Source organism: Daldinia vernicosa (genome assembly GCF_022497035.1).
Source record: "Daldinia vernicosa strain CBS 139.73 unplaced genomic scaffold F5Y00scaffold_7, whole genome shotgun sequence".
Lineage (NCBI taxonomy): Eukaryota > Fungi > Ascomycota > Sordariomycetes > Xylariales > Hypoxylaceae > Daldinia > Daldinia vernicosa.
Genome location: NW_025953923.1, coordinates 651441 through 674301, shown reverse-complemented (window position 1 = coordinate 674301; position 22861 = coordinate 651441). Strand labels below are relative to the sequence as shown.

General features: G+C 47.9%; 10 protein-coding genes across 10 annotated transcripts in view; 5 read left to right on the top strand and 5 right to left on the bottom strand.

The window, feature by feature from the left end:
- Positions 1-125: 125 nt before the first annotated feature.
- On the bottom strand, positions 126-1221 carry F5Y00DRAFT_273802 (uncharacterized protein; the record flags this gene model as incomplete). The annotated part of the gene is made up of 1 exon (XM_048013242.1): positions 126-1221. Exon 1 carries the CDS (start codon positions 1086-1088, stop codon positions 126-128), a length of 963 nt encoding a protein of 320 aa, XP_047868307.1. The 5' UTR covers positions 1089-1221.
- Positions 1222-1893: 672 nt separating this feature from the next.
- On the bottom strand, positions 1894-3441 carry F5Y00DRAFT_227954 (uncharacterized protein). Its single transcript, XM_048006561.1, has one exon. It carries the CDS (start codon positions 3263-3265, stop codon positions 2972-2974), a length of 294 nt encoding a protein of 97 aa, XP_047868306.1. The 5' UTR covers positions 3266-3441; the 3' UTR covers positions 1894-2971.
- Positions 3442-3608: 167 nt separating this feature from the next.
- F5Y00DRAFT_258782 (FAD/NAD(P)-binding domain-containing protein) lies at positions 3609-5330 on the top strand (the record flags this gene model as incomplete). The annotated part of the gene is made up of 5 exons (XM_048010765.1): positions 3609-3660; positions 3728-3790; positions 3966-3981; positions 4067-4932; positions 5053-5330. 5 exons carry the CDS (start codon positions 3609-3611, stop codon positions 5328-5330), a joined length of 1275 nt encoding a protein of 424 aa, XP_047868305.1.
- Positions 5331-5729: 399 nt separating this feature from the next.
- Positions 5730-6728, bottom strand: F5Y00DRAFT_258781 (MED6-domain-containing protein; the record flags this gene model as incomplete). The annotated part of the gene is made up of 2 exons (XM_048010764.1): positions 5730-6239; positions 6303-6728. The coding sequence occupies 2 exons, from the start codon at positions 6726-6728 to the stop codon at positions 5730-5732; spliced, it is 936 nt and encodes a 311-aa protein (XP_047868304.1).
- Positions 6729-6993: 265 nt separating this feature from the next.
- On the top strand, positions 6994-8323 carry F5Y00DRAFT_227950 (kinase phosphorylation protein-domain-containing protein). The gene has a single exon (XM_048006560.1). It carries the CDS (start codon positions 7142-7144, stop codon positions 7928-7930), a length of 789 nt encoding a protein of 262 aa, XP_047868303.1. The 5' UTR covers positions 6994-7141; the 3' UTR covers positions 7931-8323.
- A 793-nt stretch (positions 8324-9116) lies between these two features.
- F5Y00DRAFT_194007 (uncharacterized protein) lies at positions 9117-14863 on the top strand. Its single transcript, XM_048005229.1, has 3 exons — positions 9117-12258; positions 12323-14469; positions 14536-14863. The coding sequence occupies exons 1-3, from the start codon at positions 9244-9246 to the stop codon at positions 14690-14692; spliced, it is 5319 nt and encodes a 1772-aa protein (XP_047868302.1). The 5' UTR covers positions 9117-9243; the 3' UTR covers positions 14693-14863.
- A 443-nt stretch (positions 14864-15306) lies between these two features.
- Positions 15307-19148, bottom strand: F5Y00DRAFT_227947 (P-loop containing nucleoside triphosphate hydrolase protein). Its single transcript, XM_048006559.1, has one exon. It carries the CDS (start codon positions 19122-19124, stop codon positions 15468-15470), a length of 3657 nt encoding a protein of 1218 aa, XP_047868301.1. The 5' UTR covers positions 19125-19148; the 3' UTR covers positions 15307-15467.
- Positions 19149-19258: 110 nt separating this feature from the next.
- On the top strand, positions 19259-20060 carry F5Y00DRAFT_193966 (uncharacterized protein). The gene is made up of 2 exons (XM_048005226.1): positions 19259-19600; positions 19665-20060. The coding sequence occupies exons 1-2, from the start codon at positions 19448-19450 to the stop codon at positions 19947-19949; spliced, it is 438 nt and encodes a 145-aa protein (XP_047868300.1). The 5' UTR covers positions 19259-19447; the 3' UTR covers positions 19950-20060.
- Positions 19824-21808, bottom strand: F5Y00DRAFT_193957 (Clavaminate synthase-like protein). The gene is made up of 5 exons (XM_048005225.1): positions 20888-21808; positions 20501-20815; positions 20313-20451; positions 20170-20259; positions 19824-20120 (listed from the first exon to the last, which is right to left on the bottom strand). The coding sequence occupies exons 1-5, from the start codon at positions 21377-21379 to the stop codon at positions 20023-20025; spliced, it is 1134 nt and encodes a 377-aa protein (XP_047868299.1). The 5' UTR covers positions 21380-21808; the 3' UTR covers positions 19824-20022.
- A 1-nt stretch (position 21809) lies between these two features.
- F5Y00DRAFT_193998 (HAD-like protein) overlaps positions 21810-22861 on the top strand; it is a 1251-nt gene continuing 199 nt past the window's right edge. The window contains exon 1 of the mRNA XM_048005228.1: positions 21810-22857. Within this exon, the coding sequence (XP_047868298.1) occupies positions 21957-22829 (873 nt within the window). The 5' untranslated portion in view covers positions 21810-21956 and the 3' untranslated portion in view covers positions 22830-22857. The remainder of the gene's footprint in view (positions 22858-22861) is intronic.

Below are 22861 nucleotides of genomic sequence, written 5' to 3'. Positions count from 1 at the left end.
CGCTTTCTTATAACGGAAATAGAATCACCCTTAACGCCCAGCGTGCTCAAGGAAAACCCTGAGTCGGACCAGTTTGGTTTGACCACAGTGTTCATGTAGCCACAGCGGCGTGGTAACTCGGGCTCTTAAACAGACTTCATTCCTTGCTTCTTCTCAGCCCACAGCTTTTGAGCTTTCGCACAAGTTTTGAAGTGAGTTAAGAAGCCCGTTCTCGAAAAGAATTCCCGCCCGGGACCTCCAAAAGCTATGTACAGAGCAATAAAAGGATCCTGACATCCTTTGCAGCCTACGCCGTATTCGACCTGCGCAGTATCCGGGTCATACCATGGAAATACCGTAGACGCCTTGAGACGATCATTCAAGGTATCATAGTGCCCTACTAGAATATAGGCAAAATCTTTCGGGACAGCGCCAAGTGACGTTAATCTTGCAATCGACTGCTCCTCTGTGAACAAATTTTTCGGAAGCCTGATTTGTTTTTCGCCCAACTTATAGAAACCAGGTACGGGGCGTAGGCCCGGGATCGGATTCAATATCAGTTCTAGTTCGCTTTGGGATATTTGTGAAAGTCGGGCCAAAGTAGAGGTGGTAATGAGTCGAAGTTTGGATGAACTCAGGATGCAGAAAAAGCAACAACGCGTGGCAGTGAGTAGAAATAGAAACCCGCCAAGGCAGCCGCAATACATGCATCTAGGGTTGATGAGGACACTGTATATGTCCGCGATGGTGAAGTGATGCGCCAGACCAGTGCTCAGGAGGCTTTGCAAAGCGTCTATCCCATGTTTTGCAACTAGTCTGTATTCTTGCGAGGTGGTTGATAGGATACGAGCGCGACGATTGACTTGACGGAGTTGAAAGTGAGAATGAATATCGAGGTTACGGATTATCATCAATATCAGCTCTGGGGGAAGACGGTCCAAGGTGCCCATTCCCGACACTGGCAGAGTTTCAAAGGCCGTTTGGAGAGATTCTTGGACTGTTTGCATTTCGCGCGGGAAGGGCCGGATTAGATGCACGCTTAAGTCTCGTTGAGAATTTGAACAGACGCGAAGAATCGCGTCTGAATGATTGACTGTATCTGATGCCATCTTGAGATACCTTGTCGTAGGCCAACCTGTAGATCTTAATGAAGGATTACTTCGTACCTAGTAGGCGAGGTGAATTTTGGGTGCGAAGACTTGATGCGGACTGAAAGTTACCTTGGTGTATTTGACAGCTAGGTTAAGGACTAGGTTAAGGAATAAATAAGGTTGCGAAAGTTTGTATGAGCCGGCAGACGGCACGATATTAGTCGGAGTCACCGTATCGGCCGGGGAAAGAACGATACGTATGTGGATCCCTAGCAACATTGACTCAGGCACTCATTGTAATGAGGCAGTCGCTGCCTGCGTCTGTACGCATATACAAACAATAGCTAGATCTTAACTAATACAACAACGATGTCATCATAATCTAGGGAATCACACGTAGACCACCTTACTTCTACATAGGTACCTACATGTAGGCATGAATCAGTTTACACACTGATACCTAGAAAAGAGTGAGCACTGTAGAGGGATTAGAACAGTTTTGGATAATAAAAGGGGTGTTGGCAGGTGGTCCACGTCATGATCGTGAGTCACGGTTATAGCATCAAGGGAAGGAACGAGGCCCCCAGGGCCGATTATATAAACAGACGGGGTCCCGTAGTCTCTCAGATTCAACAACGCTTCCGCAATACAAGACCAGTTCCACAAGGGGCAATGAAATGAAAAAAATACAAGAGAAAAAAACCCCGTCTGAGGCTTTTTGCCTTGACTTGATTTAAACCGCCAGCCTCCTATTCCAACTTTAACCATTACCCTACGGTCCATCTATGAGGACACACCGGTTGGTTAAGTTGGACTAAACCGCGGACTCTATTGGAATAAAAGTAGATAAAGTCATCACGCCAAATTGTCTCCTGGGGGATACAACGCTCGCCTATAACTTCAAATAATATCTGGTGGTACATAAAGTCTTTTTATAGAGGATAAAGAAATACTACTATCTCGTATTTTGAGGGTTATCGGGGCTGCTGGTCTTTTGTAGGTATGGCCTTTTAACTTATGACAATCTCTTCGATCATTCAGGCGCTACTCCAGTATCGTCTCGTATTGGTGATGTAGTATATTGGACGTTGCCGGATGAGAAATCATAACTGCCCGTTCAAGTCACCTGATTCCACAGGTGGAACTTCTATGTTACATCCGATATATCGTCCAGGGAGTCAACTTTGTTGAAAGGAGTTATAGCTCCTATAATGCTACGTCATACGAATTACACATTTTCAGCTAACAACAGTGGCATGTGTCACTGCTTTAACATACCTGGTGTTGCGCAAAGAACCTTGGGTTAGTATAGACAATAGTAAATATGCCGTCCTGCGCAGGTGATTTTGGTTACTTCTATTATTTTATCGTACCCGTTGTGGTAAAAAAAACTCTTAGAACTAATAACCCACGTCCAGAAGCTAGGTATCTCGTTAGCGTCAATATAGAATCAACTATGAATGCCGTTATAACCGACGTAATTACGAAACTTATCTTGAGATCAAAGATTTTTTCTCGGTATTAAAGCTAGGTAAATAGTGAGATGAGGCTTAAACCTACACCATCATATTGGTCACCACCGGATTTAACAGCTATGTCCCGAGAAAGCGCGCTCAATAATCAATCCGACTAATTTAATGAGATATATAACTGGCATAATGTTGGTAGTTAGTTGCAACACTAGCCAATTAGTTGTTTTAGCATTGTACATGTGATCCGAGTCGAGGGCTCGCAGCTGTGGTGAAGCCACAGGCGAAGTCCATCCGATCACGGTACCTCGTGCATGAGCTGTAATGCAACTTGAAGATCGCGAGGCGTTAAGTTAAGCTTTCATTCCGGGTAAACGGTATTAGGTATCTTCCTCAAGTATCTCGAATAAGGCGTTGCATCGAACATCCGATCTACCTTACTAATGTATAAGGCGGTTTGTTGGTCCAAATGAGGAAACATCTTTCGTCGTGAAGTCTGCAGGCGTTTAATTGTAACCACGAATGGTCCGGAAAGTGGTCTCCAAAGTGGCCTGTACCCCACCTCTTCGTGCCACTGTAGACGCGACATCGTCCCCGTCGTTCGATCTCGTGGCAGCAGACCTTCTTCGCTAATGATCTGAGGAGTTCGAATAGGGGCTTTTGTGTTCTCGCGCCTGACGCAAGAATGCGAAGAGCGAATGATGGAAGAGTCCACCAGCTTTTCATTGGATATTTACCTTAATTACATCAAAGGTGAACTCCACTTCGGTTTCCGGGCAGATCGCGGGCATGATTTGTGGATGGGGTAGAGGAGCTGGATGTAACACGAGTATACAGATGAAAAATGACATATTGCGGAGTCGGATGAATATATAATGGATATATCTGGACGAGACGGATTTTGCTATTAAGTCCGCATCAAGTCACGGATAACATTCACTTGACTTTCTTCATTATAAGATATTCTAGAGTTCTACCTACGAGTATATCAGATATCGTATTTATAACTTACAACTAAACACTTCACATTTCGACTCATAAGAACGCCGCTTTCCTCAAATATACAATAATGGCAGAAAACAGCAAACAAGAAGACCTACCTATTCTCATTATTGGCGGCGGTAAGAGAACCCCTATCACGATGAAATACCCCCAAAACAAATATCGAAATACTAATATACCTACTAGGCTGCAATGGATTAGTCCTAGCTCAAGCTCTTCACGTGGTAGTCCATGCCCTCTCTCCCTCTAGTAACATGCCTTTCTAGCGAACTCCCTACTAATATACGACTAGAAAGGCATCCGGGCTATAGTCTTTGAGAGAGACGAAACACTCGTCCCGCGAAGGGTATGTACAAGAGTATAACGTTTTGATACCTGTACTCCTGTTTTCCCCCTTTGTTTTCTCTCATTATCTTGTGTATAGCGACTAATGATTACTAGTAAGCAAAACAATCTCGTGAAAGATTTCCCCCTTTTCAAAAGGGTAGACATCGGGGACTAACACAACATGTTTTAACCCATCAGTGGACGAGACTGGGGCATCGCTCTGCACTGGGCCACCGCGCTCCTGGAGTCCATGGTAGGGAAGGAGAAATGGAGCCGCGTAGACGAGACGATGGTCGACCCCTACATAAAACCCGCAAAGCTCGAGTACTTCCCCATACTCAACGGTAAGACGGGCGAGCTTCTGACGGAGAAACCCGCGGAAAACCTATGCCGCGTCCTGCGCTCGCGTCTACGCAAGTTCGCCGCCGAAGGCCTCCCGGACCTGCGCCTCAACAAGAAACTCGAGCGCTTCTCGTACGCGGACGACGGCAAGAGCGTCACGGCGTACTTCTCGGACGGGACCTCGGAGACGGGGCGTCTGCTCGTCGGCGCGGACGGAAGCCAGAGCAAAGTCCGTAGGGAACTAGTCGGGCTCGAGCGTGCTGCGGTCAAGCGGCTACCTCTCGTAGCGACCTTCATCACCGCTTCCTTCTCGGCCGAGTACGCCGTAGCCCTGCGGAAGATCGCCGGCAACGCACTTATTAGTCTCTGGCCCCACCCAGACAACATGCTCGGCGCGCTGACGCTGATGGACGGCATCGAGAAGGACCATCCCGAGAAGTGGCGGTTTACCTTCTACGTCGCGTGGCCGAGCAGCCTCGAGGAGCAGGCGGCGGAAGTAGCGGCGGGGGTGAGTATCCGCGATCGGCTGCGCAAGGCCAAGGAGAAGAGCAAGGCGTTTGTGAACCCCATACGCAAGTGCTTTGAGCTACTGCCAGATGACCATGAGGAGGTCTACTGGGTCGGCCTGTCGAATTGGGACCCGACCTTGCCGGAGCATAAGTGGGATAACCATGGGGGTCTCGTTACGCTGGTGGGTGATGCGGCGCATCCTATGACGTATCGTACGTAGTCTTCCTGTCCCTTTTCCACGCCTCCTACATCTACAGACGTCCTCCGTAGCCATCCCCGAAACCCCCCCCCAAAACACCGTGTTGAATACTAACGTAGCACGCTTCATCCAGACCGCGGACAAGGGCTGAGCCACGGTCTCGCCGACGTTTACAACCTCGTCAACTTACTAGCCAACCCCGAAGGCCGGTCGCAGGCCGAACTGATCGACGCGTATGAGAGCGAGATGCGGCCCCGAGCCGGTGAGGAAGTCCAGCTGAGCGAGATGAACTCGATCATGCTGCACGATGGGTCCAGAGCCACGGAAAGCCCAATGGTGAAGATAGGGTTAAGCTACGGGAGCAGTAAAGCAGAGAAACCGTATAGTGCCGTGGAGGTGAAGATGGGTTAATTTCTGGTGGTTATCGGTTTTTCGATAATCTGCAATATAGTAAAAGCCGTCTAAGTAATTTGATAATCCCTTATAATGACATACTCGTTTTCCGTTTCGTGATGTTTTGGTCTTGGCATAAAGTTGTGAGACTTGGAAATAGGACACAGTATTAGGCCACCTAAAATCGTTTAAACATTAAATTTATGTTAGGGTAATGACCTGAGACTAGAATTAGTCTGTCGCTAAAATCAAATACCTATGACCATACTTATAGCAAGGGGTATCAATATCCGGGTTTCTGGTCCCCTGAACGCCGACTTGTCACAAAACCCTCTATCCATTAGAAGAAGAGTCCTTTGCCTTCTGTTTCCTTTTACCACTTTTACCACCTTTGCCACTTTTACCACCTTCGGCATTCTATGCAGAAGTTGGGGTAGCACCAGCCTTACTCTTCTTCCGTCTAGATTTAGACGGCATTCCTGTAGGGGTCTTTGGCGTCTTATCACCCTTCGTATCCTTCTTATCCGGCTGAGTAAGCGCAGAGCTCTTGAAAGACGTGTCGAGATTCGGCAAAGCCAACGTTTGAAGTTTTTCTTTGCGACCTGTGGATGTGAGGTGGAAGTCGCCGGGTTTACCAGTGATGGGATTCTCATCCATGTAGTCACCACCGTATTGCATGTGGATCAAGAACGAATGTTCGGCTAAGCGAGAGTCTACGGCTACTGATTGAGTCGTCTTTTTTGATTCCGGGGCTGCCTTGTTTCCTTGTCCCTCGGGCATTGGTGTCGCCCCTTTCGACTCTAGTGCTTGTGCTCTATTGTTTGTAGTACTCGGTGCTGTCTTGTACATATGTCCGAGGGCTGGCGACCAGGTTCGTGCGTTATCGGCAGCGGCGAAACATTTACTCAAGGCTGATGAGATAGTAACCTACAAAACAAATGTTAGACTCAAATATTTGTAAATAGGAAGAGCAATATATGAGATAAATACCATCCGGAAACTCAAGATATCTGCGAGTGTAGGTGCCATATACACATTTTCTCCGATGACATAATACGCCGCATGGACAGTGACCTCGTCCTCGGGATCTCGCTTGCGACGCGTCTGCTTGTGGATGACCCAGACGCCAGTCCCCATGCCGGGGCCCGACTCGGCAGGCTCCTGGGCGACAATATACTCCAGCCCTGACATTTGTTTGAGGCGACCCTCAAATTGTTCACGGGTCGAAATTATGAATTTCATGTTCTCATTAAATGTGGCTTGGGTAAAGAGAACGGCATTATTGGAAGTACGGTCGAAGAACGGAGACTCGGCGAAGTAGAAGAGTATATTATTGGAATGTAAACCTCCTAGGGTCTGCGCGTAGTTTGGATGGCGCCATTGAATCTCGTCTAATGGCTCGTTGCTCGTCGCCATCTTTGTCGGCTTCCCGTTGGGTTTGTCTTGACTAGGAAATGAGAAGTAGTCGCAAGCTCGAAAGATGGAAGTTATTAGATTGTCTTGTACGTAACTTTACGTCCCTAAGGTGTGGAGACTGGGAGAGTGGATTGCGGGATGCTCTTATCGATATGTATGTATTGTATTGAATGGTAGTACAAGTGGGGCTGTTAATGTAGGGCGCATTTTAGTGTCTACGGAATGTACCTAGGTACATGTAAGCATCTACCCTTGTACTCCGTATCCTCGATTCAATCAATATTCTTCAACTTCAATTACCCGTCCGCATTCCTATCTTTACCGCCAGTAATACCTTCACAACACTTCACAACACTCCACGAGGAATAGTGATCTCAACTTAATCGAGCTATATAACCGGTCATCACATTGCTATGGATCTTGTCTCGAGCATCCGCAAGACGGGCTCGCGCGGTGGGGTCAACTTCAACTGGGAGGATGTCGCCACTTCGAACCACCGCGAGAACTACCTCGGTCATAGTCTGAAAGCCCCGGTCGGTCGTTGGGCGAAAGGAAAAGATCTTACTTGGTACGCGAAAGCTGATGCGCCCGAAGCATCATCTACTGAGACGGAGCAGGAAAGGGCAGCCCGGGAGCGAAAAGAAGAGCTCAAGCGAATTAAAGAAGCAGAAGAAGATGCGCTAGCTCGCGCGCTGGGTTTGCCCGTTGCTCCCCGAAAGGCTACAGGTGCAAATGCTATAGGTGTAAGCGAAGGAAGAGGTGTGGTAGATGGCGGAGATTCTACTGCTACTCCGGCGGATACTAAGCAGCTACACAACGATTCCCGGCAGACGTCTGCAAAGCAACACGATTCCGGACGACATCACCGGAGAAGACATAGGAGTAGGAGCCGTAGCCGAGAGAGGCATCGAGATAGATCGCCAAGGAGAAGGGACGGTCACCATAATCATCGATCAAGGGATGAGAAGGACGACAGACACGATTATCGGAGGCGAAGAGATTATAGCCCCGAGCGGGATGAACATAAACATAGAAGATCTCACCGACGAGAACATAGCCGCTCCAGAAGCCCAGAGAGAATTGAGCGGAGAAGAGATGGGAAAGAAAGTTTTAGACCCAGATCAAGGGATGGACGACCACGGCGAAGTCGAAGCCCCCAGCAACGTGGGAGAAGGAATTCCCCTGGTAATCATCATCGATAACCATAAGGCGAACTACATAAACCATAATTATACTCTGTATCGTTTTGTTTGATCGAATATTAGGTTGGTGGTCAATGGTCAGATGGTATATATCGATATTAAAATGTCACTACGGCTTACAAGCTAGATGGGTCTAGTTTGTCTAGGAGTCACTTAATGAATGTTAATGAGGTGTGTTTCATATTTACACGGTTGTTCTCGAGTTTGTAAGGAACAGTCTGGTGTGGCCTATTATGTGTTTGTAAATCACTGTTTGTAAATAGCCTGAGAACTGGTAGCATAGGGCTGACGTAGCTGCGTAGGACCTGCTGCAGGTGATTTCGAATGTTTATTATAAGTGGATGTAAAAGTACATGAACATGCGGAGTTAAGTGGAGTTTACACCAAACCTACACTAGAGATATGTATGTACCTTACATAATGTACCTACAGTCAGACCTCGATATAACGAATTAAATTTTTCATGGTTTTGGATTCGCTATATCGAGGATTCGTTATATAGTAGGTAAGTGCACAGGCCACATTATTACCTAAAATGGTAAGGGGCACCTTGAAGTCTTAAACTTAAACCGATTTTAGCGAAATTCAACGAAATATTTCCGAAAACGGCTTAGCGCTTACCTAAAAAAGGTTAAAAGTTTACCTTTATACAACGAATTACGTGATGACAAATCAAAAAATTTAACGAATTCGTTATATAAAAAAATTCGTTATTTTACATATAAATTTCAAAAATTTCTAAAATGAATTCGCTAAAGCGAGGATTCGTTATATTGTAGATTCGCTATAGACAGGTCTGACTGTACATATATGCAGTACAGATACATGTAGGTACCTATTTCGGACCTATCAATCCCCTAAACCTGGGGCCTGGGGCCAAACGTGCATCATTACCAAACAGTTCTGCAGCTGAGACGAATCAAGAGACTTCGAACCCCCTCGACTTCACAGTGTACCTTACATATGAACACAAGCCTTCTGTCTTTGTCGCGTGCATTCGTTTATTCACTGTCAGGGTTTACATGTTTTTATTGTTTGCATGTTGACCTGAGTAGGTAACTTGGTTAAGAGTTAATGCCTTACGCGGGTCCCTGCCGCAGCCGGAGCCGCAGCCTCAGCAATTGCCACCATTGCATTGGATGACTACTAATATATTCCGCAAACCAAACCACCCGCCTTTTGTTTACTGGAGATGTCTTTCTCGAGTCAATAAATAATTTGTTTCTTCCTGTTCCACCAGAATACAAATCACAACCACGTTTCTTAACTATTATGTCCTACTAAGCAACCATCGACTGTACCTAACTGTAACAATGGATTACGGAAAGCTCCGAGCCGCCGCCTTACGGGACGGCGAAGATGAGGAAGCCGTAACCGTCGATACTCGAGCTTTAATCGACAAGGTTTTAGCGAGATACTCGGGTGAATGGACTACATTGCGAGAGCTTATTCAGAATGCCGCCGACGCCCAAGCCACTACCGTGAAGATAAAATGGGAAACTCTACCCTCGACTCAAGTTCCTCTACCACCTACTACGGACCGATCCGAGATTCTAAAGCACGTAATCGCAAACCATACCCTCAAGCGACTCGTTGTTCAAAACAATGGCCAACCATTTACAAAGACCGATTGGGGAAGGCTGAAGAGGATCGCCGAGGGCAACCCCGACGAGACTAAGATTGGCGCCTTTGGTGTAGGATTCTATAGTGTCTTCGCGGACTGTGAGGAACCCTTTGTCAGCTCGGGTCATGAGGCTATGGCCTTCTACTGGAAAGGGAACGCTCTCTTCACGAGAAAACTACAAGTCCCTGAGGAGCAACGCAGCTCAGATACAGCCTTTGTTCTAGACTATCGAAATACGACGACAACGTTACCAAATCTGCTGTCAGTCAGTCAGTTCTTAGCTACAAGTTTAACATTCGTAGCGCTCCAGAATATTGAGTTCTGGATCGATGACTACAAAATCCTTCATCTACAAAAGAAGACTAGTCCCAGCGTCGACGTTGCGCTGTCAAGAGATGTTGAAACCACTACCAAAGAACGTCTCATGAAGGTTCAGAGCGTTGAGCGTGCGAGCGCACAGATAGACGCATCATTCATGGGCGCCATCGGATGGAAACCCCAAGTAGCAGCAACAACCAAGAGCGAGGCTTACGGGTTAGGTAGCTCGGAGATACCGTCTTTACGGAGCTTCTTTTCTAGGCTCACCGCCAATCCCACTGCAACGAAGGCTAACAAAGTGGCAAAAGAAGAGAAACTTGCCCAAGAGGCCATATCTGAAGACATAACTACATTATCGTCAAGCAGCATATTTCTTAGAGTGACTACTGCTGCGATCAAGACGTCCGTCCCAACTAGTTTCTCGACAGAGCTGGAGAGAGCCACCAAAAAGCCTCCGCCAAAGCTAGCCAAATTATCAGTATTGACTTCTTCGTATGATGAAACGCAAGCCTCGCAGAGTTCTACGAGCTCTAAAGCCGTTTCCAAGGCCACTAATGTATTTGCCTCCGTACTACCGAGCAAGAAAGGCGGTCGGATCTTCATCGGGTTCCCGACTACCCAGACGACCGGTGCTGGTATTCATATCTCAGCGCCCTCTGTCATACCTACCGTAGAACGGGAGGCTATCGATTTAAATGCAAGATGGGTCCGAACATGGAATATCGAAATGCTGCGAGCTGCTGGTATTATGACCCGGCTTGCTTTTTCGCATGAAATGGCTGAATTGCAGACCAAGTTGCAGCGGGCTGCGGAGACCTCGAACGCCGGCATCACATCGAAAGAGGTCGCCAAATATATGCCCGAGGCATTACATACGCTAAAGGCTTTCACATTCGGAGATTCTACGCCCAGCGGTCACGTTTCGCAGATAATTGAGGAAGCATTCTGGACATCATACAAGAAGCCCTTTGTAGAAGTCTATAGTAGTCGAGGCGTTCTTCCTACTAACAAGGTTCGACTCGGTTCGGAAGAACTTGCTAAATTCGTTGATGGGATCCCGGTAATTCCACCTGAACTTGGGACCACTGGTTTCATTCAGAAATTAGTCGAATTCGATTTACTTTCTGCCATAACTGTAGACGACGTCCGGATAGAACTATCTGGAAACCCGCTTAATAAGACCCAACTCATCAGCTTCATAGATTGGGCCAGTAAGAAGGCTGCTCAAGGCGAGCTTGACTTACCAAGTAGAGACAGGCTTCTTGATGTTGCAGTTGCCCTCGTCTCTGAGGGGGCTGATGAACAAGGTGGTATTATTGCCCTAGGAAACATCAAGAATTATATTAGCCCAAATAAGATACCAGCTGGTTTACCAATTCCGCCGACCACTCTGCCTTACGATTTCACTAGGCACTGCAATTCGACTCAGCTGCAAGCTTTAGGATGGGAATCCCTTGAGATTGTTCCTTGGCTTCGATTCCTGATTGAAACTGGTTCGAGGAGGCCAGATGAGCAGAACTTAACCAAATCCCCCAAGTTTTCGGTACAAATCCTCACGGTATTGTCAAAAAGCTGGGACAATCTCAGCCAGAGCTCCAAAGGAACCGTTACGTCATTGCTCCAGAACCATACTGTTATGCCCACCAAGTTGGGTATGAGGAAACCAACAGAGTCATTCTTCCAGAGTGTGAAACTGTTCGATGATCTTCCAACTATCGAGGGATGCTCTTCACTCAAGGATAAATTCCTTACCGCTATCGGAGTCAGAAAAACCGTTGATCTAGATACGATCTTCACACGGTTGCTCAGTCGTTCAGCAGAAGCTGAGGATTCCGGACAAACTAAATGGAGTCATGTCGAGCTTATTAAATATTTAGCATCAGTACGGCAAGATATTCCAAAGGATGATCTGAAAAAACTCAAAGAGTCACGTATTTGTCCAGCAGAAGATGGACCCTATGGTCATGAGTCAACCAAAGCAAGTTCGCAATTGTATAAAGTCTCTGATCTTTATGAACCTAAAGGCCCGCTTCGGTCGCTTGGGCTCAGGATCATTCAATGGCCGGGTGGCAACCTACGGCCTGGAAGCGCTGAAGGGAAATTTTTGATTGATCTCGGCCTGCGTCCATATCCTCCAGCTTCTATAATTGTCGTTATGATGGCTTCAGTCAATCCCACACTAAGGGCTAATGCTATGAACTATTTTATCTCTTACCACCATAGCAATCAGTACGCATCTTCCAATATTGGAGCATCAACCAAAGCCTTCCTGCCGCTTCAGGGAGACACTCAGCAACTTGCGAGCCCGTCTCAATGTTTTACAAACGAGGCCGCTGCTATGTTAGGTTTTCACATCTTACGTAGTGATCTCCATCCTCATGCCCCTGTAAGTCAAATTATTCATTTGCCTTTTCAGTCTTTTATGGGACATTTTACTAATTGTAACCTAGAAATTCGGCGTGGTTGCGGACCCTCCTATTTATGAATGCATTGAGCGGTTAATAGCTAAACCTCCCTCAAACCACCAGGATGCTGTCTCACTATTTGGCTATTTTGCTACTCGCCTAAATGAGCTTAATGGTAGCGCGATTGTAAAGCTTCGGGAAGCTCCTATCGTACCTGTAGTGCGTAGAAAGGACTTAGCAGCCTCCCAGATGGCGACGAACAAGGAAGATAAAGCAGGCAATGTTATCCACCTAAGTCCCCGTCAATGCTATCTAGGTAGCTCGACGATGTATGGAGACATTTTTGACTTTGTTGACTTCGGCAGCTCTGCAAATGCATTTCTATCAGCGTGTGGTTCGAAGACCGAACCAACCAAGCTAGAAATTGCCCAGCTCGCAGCAGATGAACCTGCCAGACTGCTTAGTGTTCTCCAAAGCTCAGAAAAGTACCTAAGCGTTTTAAAACTCTTAGCTGAAGATATGGCAACTCTTAAAAGGGACAAGGAGCTATGGAGGAAAATGAAAACCTCTCCATTCCTCCTTGCATTTAAAGAGATCAGCGCGCCCGCTAAAGACAAAACATCGGAAACTGAGGAAGACGAGGCACCAATTAGATCATATCAACTTGCGACCCCGGCTAGCGTTGTTATCATAGACGATTACATTAGCTACCGCTTGTTTAAAGATCATCTGATTTGTGCGCCGGAGGAAGACGTCTTGGAAGCCTTCTACATAGCTCTCGGTTCCCAAACTCTCTCCGCTATTGTCCAAGAGGATCTCAGAGTTGGGCCGCAGAGTGAGAAACAGGATGGCGCGCTTTGGCTTCGGAAGCACGTTCTTGAACGTTCAAAGATCTTCATCCATGAGTATGCCAGATACCCGCGGGACGCCATCAAGCACGATGCGAGATGGCTTGAGAAGAATCTAACCGTAGAATCCGTGCGGTCCGTCTCGCTTCGCCGATCACTCCGTGGCCAAAGTCAGTCGCACACCGAAAAAAGGTCGGCGGCAAGTTTGAAAGCTGCCAACGGTTGGATCCTTTATGTTGCATCCGAATCCTCCAAACCCGATATGTACCAAGTAGGACAAGCAGTATGTCAGCTTATTCTAAATCGGCCAAGTCAGCAAGCATACTTTTTCTTTGAGCCGTTTCTGAAACTTGATTTACTTGACCTGAGAGCCCGCGGATACAATGTTGACCGCATCCTCAGAGCCAAGGCTGCTGAGGCTAGAATTGCCGAGGAAGAAAGGCGAAAGGCCTTGGATGCTGAGCAAGCCAATATCAGACAACGAGAAGAAGAATTTAGAAGACACACCCAGGCTGCTACTACAGCCGCAGCAGCAAGGAGCGGAAACAGGACGCCACCACCACGCATGCCTGGCGGATTCGGATCCCCCGATGACAGCGAAATTCTCTCACCACCGCCGGCCAATACGCCAAAGCAACAGACTGGGAGAAGTAAGGGCTTCTTCTCCAATTTCTCTAAACGATTCGGGTTTGATAACTCCAGTGAGGCAGAGGATAATCTGAGGAATTTCATAGATTCGGTCCCAGAGCCAGCTAAGCCACCGCCAGCTGAGCCCCCATCAGGGTCGGGGTCCAAACCTGGCAAGAAGGACGATGGCAAGGTCACAAATCCTGCCATAGTCCAACAGAACCTTCTTAATGCCATCATGTCTACGAGAGCCCACGACTCGTCCCAAGTCTATTCACCGCCAACGACTCGAGAAGTCAAGGAACAAGCTACTTATTGTGATGACACTATAGGAAAGGATCTCAACTTTGTAGCGGATGCATCAAACGGAATGCGCGTATTTGTGGCAAGGACTATACCAAATCTTGACCCTGCCCAGTTCCTTACGAAGAATCACATATCCATCAACTCCTTCGCGTCAATATTAGTCGACGTGGGTGATGTTTATTCTATCGACCGCTCCGCACTACACATTTTCTACGATGAAGAGGGGGGTACGATTGCTTTCAATCGCGATGGTAGTATCTTCTGCAATCTGCGCTTCTTCATCCAACTACACGCCGAGAATACGTCAGGGCAAGGCAAAGCTGCCGCCTCCGTCTGGTGGTGGGTTGTACTAGCCCACGAGTTGGCTCACAACCTTGTTCATATGCATAACGCAGATCATAGTTATTACACGTAAGTGGTCCTTAGAGTGGTCCTAAGCTATATGAACTATCCCGAGTATATACTAACAGAGAATAGCGAGTCGTTCATCCAGCAATACTTCCCGGTGATGATGGTGAAGGTAACTCGACTAATGGGGAGCGGATTTGCACCTGCGCCTCCAGCTAACGAGCAGCCGCTCCCTACTCTTCCTGGATCCTCTACGGCGCCACCACCACCATACCGAGAACACTAAGAAATAGAGTCACTAGACACAGGATAGACGTTTTTTCCGCATGACCAGGGGGATACTATGGCCTCGCCCTGCAAGACAGAATTATCACATCGGGCCAAGACATCACATAACATAACACAACATAACCCAAGTTAGATAGCACGACAAACAGTTTCGTCTGGCATTTTAAGGCGTTAGGGAATCAATCAGCAGTCTCGCAATATAGACGGGGCACGAGTATCACGCCGAGATTGAGGCGTTTGCATTCGCAGGGAATTCGCTGTATACTGGATGAACCGTCACGATTGACTGTTTGCTATAGATCAGATCGCCGCTGTGCGGAATAGATGCGTGTGTGTGCGTTATGAATATTCGGAATGTGTTGGCTTGGCGATTGTAACTTGTGAATCGTGATACTGTATTTTATCGCTGTCTGGCTTGCCTCTATGTAGGGTACCTAGGTAGTTACCTTTTATTAATCTGGAATCCCATTCTTTTATATCCGGTCTCACGTAGTTAGTGCTCTGTTGCCATGGTTAAGGGTGAACTTGGGAAAATAAACGTAGTAGTTAATTGTAAATACTTGAATCCTATTTCGACGAACTAGTTGAAACTTGTAGCACACACATACATGCTCATAAACACCAGGGGCGTAAATAGATTATCGTGTTAATTTCGCCGCCTCCCTTTTTTATATATATACCTCATGACAACGACGAATTACTCTCCGCTAACAAAAGCATCCGTCTTCCCACTCTAATCTACCTAGGTAAGCAGCATAATCCAATCTACCATATCACTCAGCAACCCACCCCTTCCCAGGAACTTTCCTCTGCACAATCCTCCTCACCGGCAACGGCCAACCCAACCCACCACCTCCTTCCGCACGCATATACGGCACGACCCAGCACTCGCGCGTGCCATCCGTCCTCGGAACCTCCTTAATCGGCTTCCCGTACGACAGCAACGGCGTCCCCTTCGCCAGCGCGGCCAGCTGCGCGCCCGTGACGTCCGTCAGCGCGAGCATCCTCGTCTTGGGGATCTTCTGCGCGGACGGATCGGCTGCTGCCGCGCGCTGCAGGTTTGTGTACACGATGTACTCGGGACACTCCTGGGGACTGCGGTGCGCGAGCGAGGACGACGGGTGGATGTAGACTAGGCCGGCTAAGGGGTCGCGGGGGTCCGATTCGGCGGGTTTGAGGGGCACGTAGGGGACGTCGATGGCGCGGCGGGGTTTGCGGAAGATTTCGGGTGGGGAGGGGGCTAGGTCGGCGCGGATAGCGACTTGGTCGATGAAGCCTGCGGCGACCATTTGCTTTAGGGCTGTGATTTGCTTGGGGCTGGGCCGGTCTAGCTTTTCTTTGAAAGTTAGGTTGGCGAATGCGGGAATGTCTTTCTGAAGTAGGCTTGTGATCTGCCGGCGGAGTTTCTGGGCTTCTTGGAGCGCTTTGAAGCGCACGAAGTGGTTCTCACACCATCGTTCTGTTGGGTCGTGTGCGAATTCTCCGACGACTTGGAGGAGTTTGATGGCGTCGGAACTATCGTCTAGCGAGCAGAAGTTTCGATGAACTTCGTTATACTTGCGTCGCGCTAGGATCTGCTGGTTCTCCGCGGCTACGTCCTGGTTGGTGCGGAAGCCGTGTTCGTGATCCGCTGCCAGAGCTGGTATTGCTTGACTTTCTGGGATAAACACCTCCGCTACAGATAATCCTGCAACGAGTGCCACGGTATATGGTAAGCAGTCGTGGAGATGTCCAACTAGAAGGATACGCGCAAAACGGGGTGGGAGAGGGAACTTTGCCATCGTCTGGCCAATTTGAGTAGCCTGACCCGATTCGGTGATTGCTGATAGGTACTGAAGCAGTTTTTCAGCTTTAGCAAGGCTTTGCCGTTCCGGTGGTGTAGGAAAGGGAAAGTTAACTACGTGTTGTAGCCGCATCGCCTTGAGCTGCAGCACTACGCCTTCGATGGGCATTCTCAGCAATTCGGGGTCGGCGAACTCGGGGAAGTCCCGCTCATACACGGCAGAAGAGTATAGCCGATAGCAGTGACCCGGTCCAGTTCGACCAGCACGTCCGGCTCGTTGGTTCGCACTAGCTTTACTGATCCAGCCGATCTCGTAGCTTTGCACTCCAGTTTCCCTATTGTATCTTCGTTCTTTAGACCGCCCCGAGTCAAATACGTAGCGAACGCCAGGTATCGTTAAACTTGTCTCGGCAACGTTTGTTGCAAGTATAATGGCACGCGAGCCCTCGGGCGGATCGTCAAATACTCGCATTTGTTCTCTCGTGGGTAACAATGAGTATAAGGGCAGGACGTGCATCTTCAGGGGCCCCGAACCAACCTCCTCCGAAACGTCGAATTCACCCTCGTCTTCCTCATCCTCATCTTCCTCATCAATAAATGGTAGGTCATAATCATCATTTGCCATTTCATTAGTTTCTCCGAAGTCGATATCCTCGACTTCTAAAGGAGCATCGTTGGCGGATATTCGAACCTTCGGATATACGATAGGATTCATAGCACCGGTCGCAAGCTTGAGCTTCTTGCTCAGCCTTTGTATTTCATCGTGCCCAGTAAGAAAGACGAGGAAGCTACCTGGTGGTAGCTTACGATGCCCTCTCATAATCTTCTTGAAGGCCTCGTCGACGTAGTCGTGACGGGTCTGCCTAGAAAAGTGCATAGTAACCGCATGTTGCCGGCCCTCGACGTTAAGAACCGGCGGCGGTATTGGGAATAATGTTTGATTTTTTATGAAATCATCTACTCGCAAAGTGGCCGACATGATAATTAACTTCAGTGGAGCTAACTTGGGGTCTTCGTTAGACATTTCCTCTCGTAGCTTAACGACTCGGCTAAGCATTCCAACAAGAATATCTGTGTTGACGCTCCTCTCGTGAGCTTCGTCGATAATAATGGCAGAATATTTACGAAGAGAGATATCATTAGCGACTTCACGAAGAAGCACACCATCCGTCATAAATTTAACTGCTGTCTTATCATCAACCGTGCCCTCGAATCGAATCTGGTATGCAACAGCGTCTGACCGGTCACCAAGTTCTTGCCCAATCCTCTTTGACATACTGACCGCAGCGACTTTTCGTGGTTGTGTCACTCCGATCATACCTGGTGTAGGTGAGTTAGGCGAGCCGTACCCGGCTTCGAATAGGAACTGGGGTACTTGTGTTGTTTTCCCCGATCCAGTAGCACCACAAATTACTACTACATTGTTGTTGTGAATGGCTTCCATAATCTTCTGCTCCTCAGCTACTACCGGTAGCTTAAGCCGCGCATCTTGTATTTCAGATGTCCTCTGTACCGGAACGCTAAACGCCTTTCTCCCGCTGTCCTTTGTCGGAAGTAATTCCATAGGTAACGGGTCTTGCTCCAGCGGTCGTAGCTTGAAATCCTTGGGGACCGTAATATTCAAAACCGAATTATTATTATTGACAGGCTCATATCCAAGAGCTGCATTACGTTGTTCATGAGCCCATGATTTAAAAGCCGAGGACCTCTCCTTTCTCTTCGAAACGTCTTCCTCCTCTTCAGATGATTCGTCATCGCTGCTCGACTCTTGATCTGTAGATTCATCTTCCTCGGAGGATGATTCCTCGGATTCCTGAGACTTGGCCGAATCGTGGGCAGACGCGTCGGAGCTAAACCCATTCCACTCGTCATCGCTAGCGTCATCCTCGTCCATGCGTTCTTCCGCACTCTCGGGTGATATTTCAGGCAGTATGATTTGTGCCTTCGCATGCACCTTCGACTTTACGCCACCGCGCTTCTGTCTCTTTTGTATAACTGGTCGCCCCTCGTCGTCTAATTCCAGGGGACGTTTTAATCCAGACCCCACAGAAACCGCTGGCTTTTCCGGTAAAGCAATTTTAGCATCGTTAGTAGTAGATCCATTGACTGCGGGCGCAGCATTCTGAGAAAATCCGCTCCCTTGACCTTTAAAGCGACTAGTTTTTGAATGCGCTTCAAAATCATCCTCTGATTCATCGCTTGCGGGAGCATCCTTAGTTTCGAAGAGGACATCATCATCATCCCCACCAACTCCTGCTCTTCGTTCTCTCAAGACGCGACTAAGTGCCTGGCGTTTCGTCTCTTTCCCCTGACCGAGACTTCGACTACTCGAAAATAAACTTGTGTCGATCTTATTCTTAGCTAATTCGGCCAGGAGAACTCGATTCTCATCCTTTTTAAGCTTGTTGTCGATATATTTTTCAAGGCGCTTGGCCTTTTTGCCGCTAACCTTAACTTCGCCCTTCAATTCATTTCTCAACTGAGCTCTTCTAGCTTCACGGTCTGCTTTCTGAGCGTCGGGGAGAATTTCCAGCGCATTGCTGTCCGTCTGCGGAGGTACATCTCCACCATCTCGGGCGCCATTTTGTAACGCCTTCTCACGCGCAAGGACTTTATGTTTCCTCTGACGCGGTACGAATTTTGGCATTTTTTCTGTTGTAGATGATGAAAAGTGAGTGATGTACTGGGAAGAGAAACGACATTGAAATTTTGACCGCCTGGCAGAATTTCTTCCAAAAATCAAATCGAGTTAGCGCGGGGTCTAGTCGGTCCACTTTATAAGCTATAGACCCGCTCTACCTGCGGATATCCAACAGCGCAAGCCACAAGAACAATGTCCCTGAATTGCAGCGTCTTAATGCTGGCCACACTGCCACAGTTCATGTTCATGACCCTTGTTTGACTCTACTATCCAACTTACCTATCTACATCTTACAAGCCGAGTGTCTTTCAATTACGCATTTGGAACCCATGGATGCCTCGCAAGTAGTCGAAGCGCCTTTCCCGGCTCACTCAAAAGCTGCTATTGGACCTATTGACGGAATAGCAACCGAAGCTTCTGTTCTGCACTTTTCGGACAAGATACTTGTTACTTTATCTCAGGAGGGCAGATTATCGCAATGGGTAAATTACTACTACCTATACTAAGTCCATGTCCCAAACCGTAATGTTAATAATTTAATGATAGATTCAAGTGCCATTGTCGGCACCATCACCAGCCAGCGTCGATATGGCCTTAGCAAGTTCTAACCTGCTGCCCTTGTCTCACTTAACACCTAAAACGCTACTTGGCGGAGGTGGCGAAGAGCGTGAATCCTTAGCGCAGCTATATGCTGTTCAGATCGCTAGTCACATCGCAAGGAAAAACTCAGACGAGAATCGTACCCTTGTCGTTGGACTTGGTCTTAAAACTCTTAAGCCTGAACGCGAAGCCTTCTTTGACGTCCTCGAACTCATTCAAAAGGTCTTGTAGATGGCCAAGAAATCAGAGAAGCAAATTCATAACCCAGCCTCAAATAGAATCGAGCGAAATGAAGCGAAATACACTATCCAGCCACCACAGTAGCACTTGGGGCCACCGCCTTTTTTGCTTCTTGATTTTTGAGAAAATCTTCCCTCTCAATCTTGAATCTCATTTGACACCCTAGAGTTCATCAATTAGGGGTACCCTCAGGCTGGATGTGGAAACTTACAATCACCGCAAGAGATGGGTTTGTATTTCGCCGGATTCTTCTCCGAGGTACACGAGGGAACAACCCCCTCGACGCAGTTGAAGTTGAGACCTAGTAAGCGAGTGAGCGAACATCTTATGGAAGGGAACGGAATAGTGACATACCAAAGAAGAATGGTAGAGAGACACGCTCTTCGTTGGACTCATTTGTGACTCTATGGACAGTGGATTTATAAATATCATTGCAAAGCCGCATCATGAAGTCGCCGATATTGACAACAAGTGTTCCTTCGATCGGAGGGGCCTTCAGAACCGTCAGCATTGGTTGATCCTCCGTTTTGTTCGCACCTTACCCTCAGCCACTGTCCCTCTTTAGACAGCACCTGCAAACCACCCACGCTGTCTTGCCACAGGAGCGTAAACAGCTGCAGATCTGTGTGACTCCCTAGACCAACAAACTTATTTTCGGCTTCTTCTACAGTCCTTGGCGGATAGTAATTGAAGACGCCATCTGCTCCTGGGTGTGTGACTTTATCGTCCCAATAATCTTCTTCTAGGTCCAGCGAAAGAGCAAAGACTCTAACTAGTCTTCTAGCTAGAGTTAAGCAGCTCCTCCAGTATGCGAGAGAGTCCTCCTTAAAGTTGGGCAAATGCTTCGTACCCTCCCACTTTGACACCGAAAATCAGCCAACTCGACGCCACTCAAAGTAGATAAATAGAGATCAAATATAGGTACGTACCACAAAGTCTTCTGCGCGAATCCATGATCTCACCTCGTCGGGAAGCTCGGAAATGTTAATTGGATGATCTGGATCGAGCTCTGGGCTATACCGAAATGAAAATGACTCTCTGACATCGACGCTCTCGGTGCGAGAGATCTGAGCCTTCCGGTTTCCAAGATACCCGTTATAATACTTGCTATGTGTCCTAGAGTCTACTAGCATCTTCTTCTCTAGTGGCTGTCTCATGAAGTTGATTACTTGCTTCTTGCATTGAGCAATGACTTCTTCCGGTATGCCATGGTTCTTGATATAGAAGAAACCATTATTAGTAGCAGCCGATCTGATATTATCGGCGACACTTTTACGGTCGGAGAGCTTCTCGGAAAACATAAGCGCCAAGTCGACAATTGGGATTTCGTCAGCCGTACAGTCCCGAGGAGGATTCGGTAGTACATCCCGATAGACCGGGCCAAGAGCCGTCCGAAGTTCAAGTTTCGTAATTCCAGCCATTATATTGTGCCTTTTATGGACACCCTAAGATTCCGGGGTAAATATTAGAAAAATATATTATGTATCGGATCGGAGGTAATACAACGACTCGTGAGCTTCTTATATCTTTAAAGTCTCAGAGTCAATCACCTCAGCAAATGGTAGTGAGGTAGGTAATCGAGTGGGGGGTCTCATGCAGAAACTGGGAGATTATCCAATAACAAGACACGAGCCCTTGCAGTTCATCAACATGCAAGACATCTGAAGTCGATAGCGTCCAATATGTAGCTAATTGGGTTTCTAGCTCTTGACGTTCCCTTCCTACGCATCATCTCGGTGGCGTGTTTAGTCGAATCTAAAAGCTTGGGACAAGTAGTTGAGGCGATCTCCTCCGGCCACCGGCGGGCCAATTCTAGCTTAAACAAACAAACCCATTAAATCCCGGCGGGAGTAACCGGTTCCCAATCTAGCATATTACTTGGTACTTGGTCTAATACTGAATGCAAAATACAAGGTGCCAAACATTCTCAGCTGACTATACGCAATCTATATGTAAATCCGAATCATTCATCGCTTTATCCTACTTGTTATTTCAGTTATGGTTGCCGCAAATCAAAATGAGGGCCCGGAACCGATTTCCGGAGTCACTCCCCAAAATCTTCCCCCAGTTCGGGCATGCCTGTTTGACATGGACGGTCTCCTCATTAACACCGAAGACTTATACACCCTTTGTGCTGATATAGTCCTGACCAAATACGGACGGCCCCGTCTCCCCTGGTCTATTAAGGCCCAGCTCATGGGGGTTCCCGGCGGATCTAACAGCGACACCTTTCACAGTTGGGCTCAGCTACCAATTTCAAGAGAGCAGTTTAAGGAGGAACAAGCTGAACAGCACCGGATCCATTTCCCCGAATGCAAGCCTCTCCCCGGGGTAGAGAAGCTTCTCAAGGATCTCAGGAGCGCGAAGAATACACTGGGGTTACCGGTTGAAATCGCCCTCGCTACGAGCAGTCATAGAGCAAACTACGAGCTAAAGACTTCGCGGCCGGAAACGAAAGCTGTCCTGGATCTGATTCCGGAGGAACATCGAGTCCTGGGAGACGATCCCAGGATTCAACGTGGCAAGCCGGCTCCTGATATCTACCTGCTTGCCCTGCAGGCGATTAATTCATCGCTACCTGAGGGCGTTCCAAAGATCACGCCCAGCGAATGCCTAGTCTTTGAAGACAGCGTCCTAGGCGTGGAGGCGGGGCGCAGGGCAGGCATGAGGGCCGTATGGGTTCCTCACCCCGGCCTCGCTGCTGAGTACAAGGGCAAGGAGAAGGATGTGCTTGCTGGGAGAACGGCGCTATATCCTATCGGCAATGACGAGCAGCTTGGCGCGGTCGATGACGGCTGGGCTGAACAGCTTGTTAGCCTGGAGAACTTTCCTTATGATAAGTTTGGTATTATCGTTCCCCGAGACAACTAAATTGATACCTAGGTAGAGGTAGATAGAGGTAG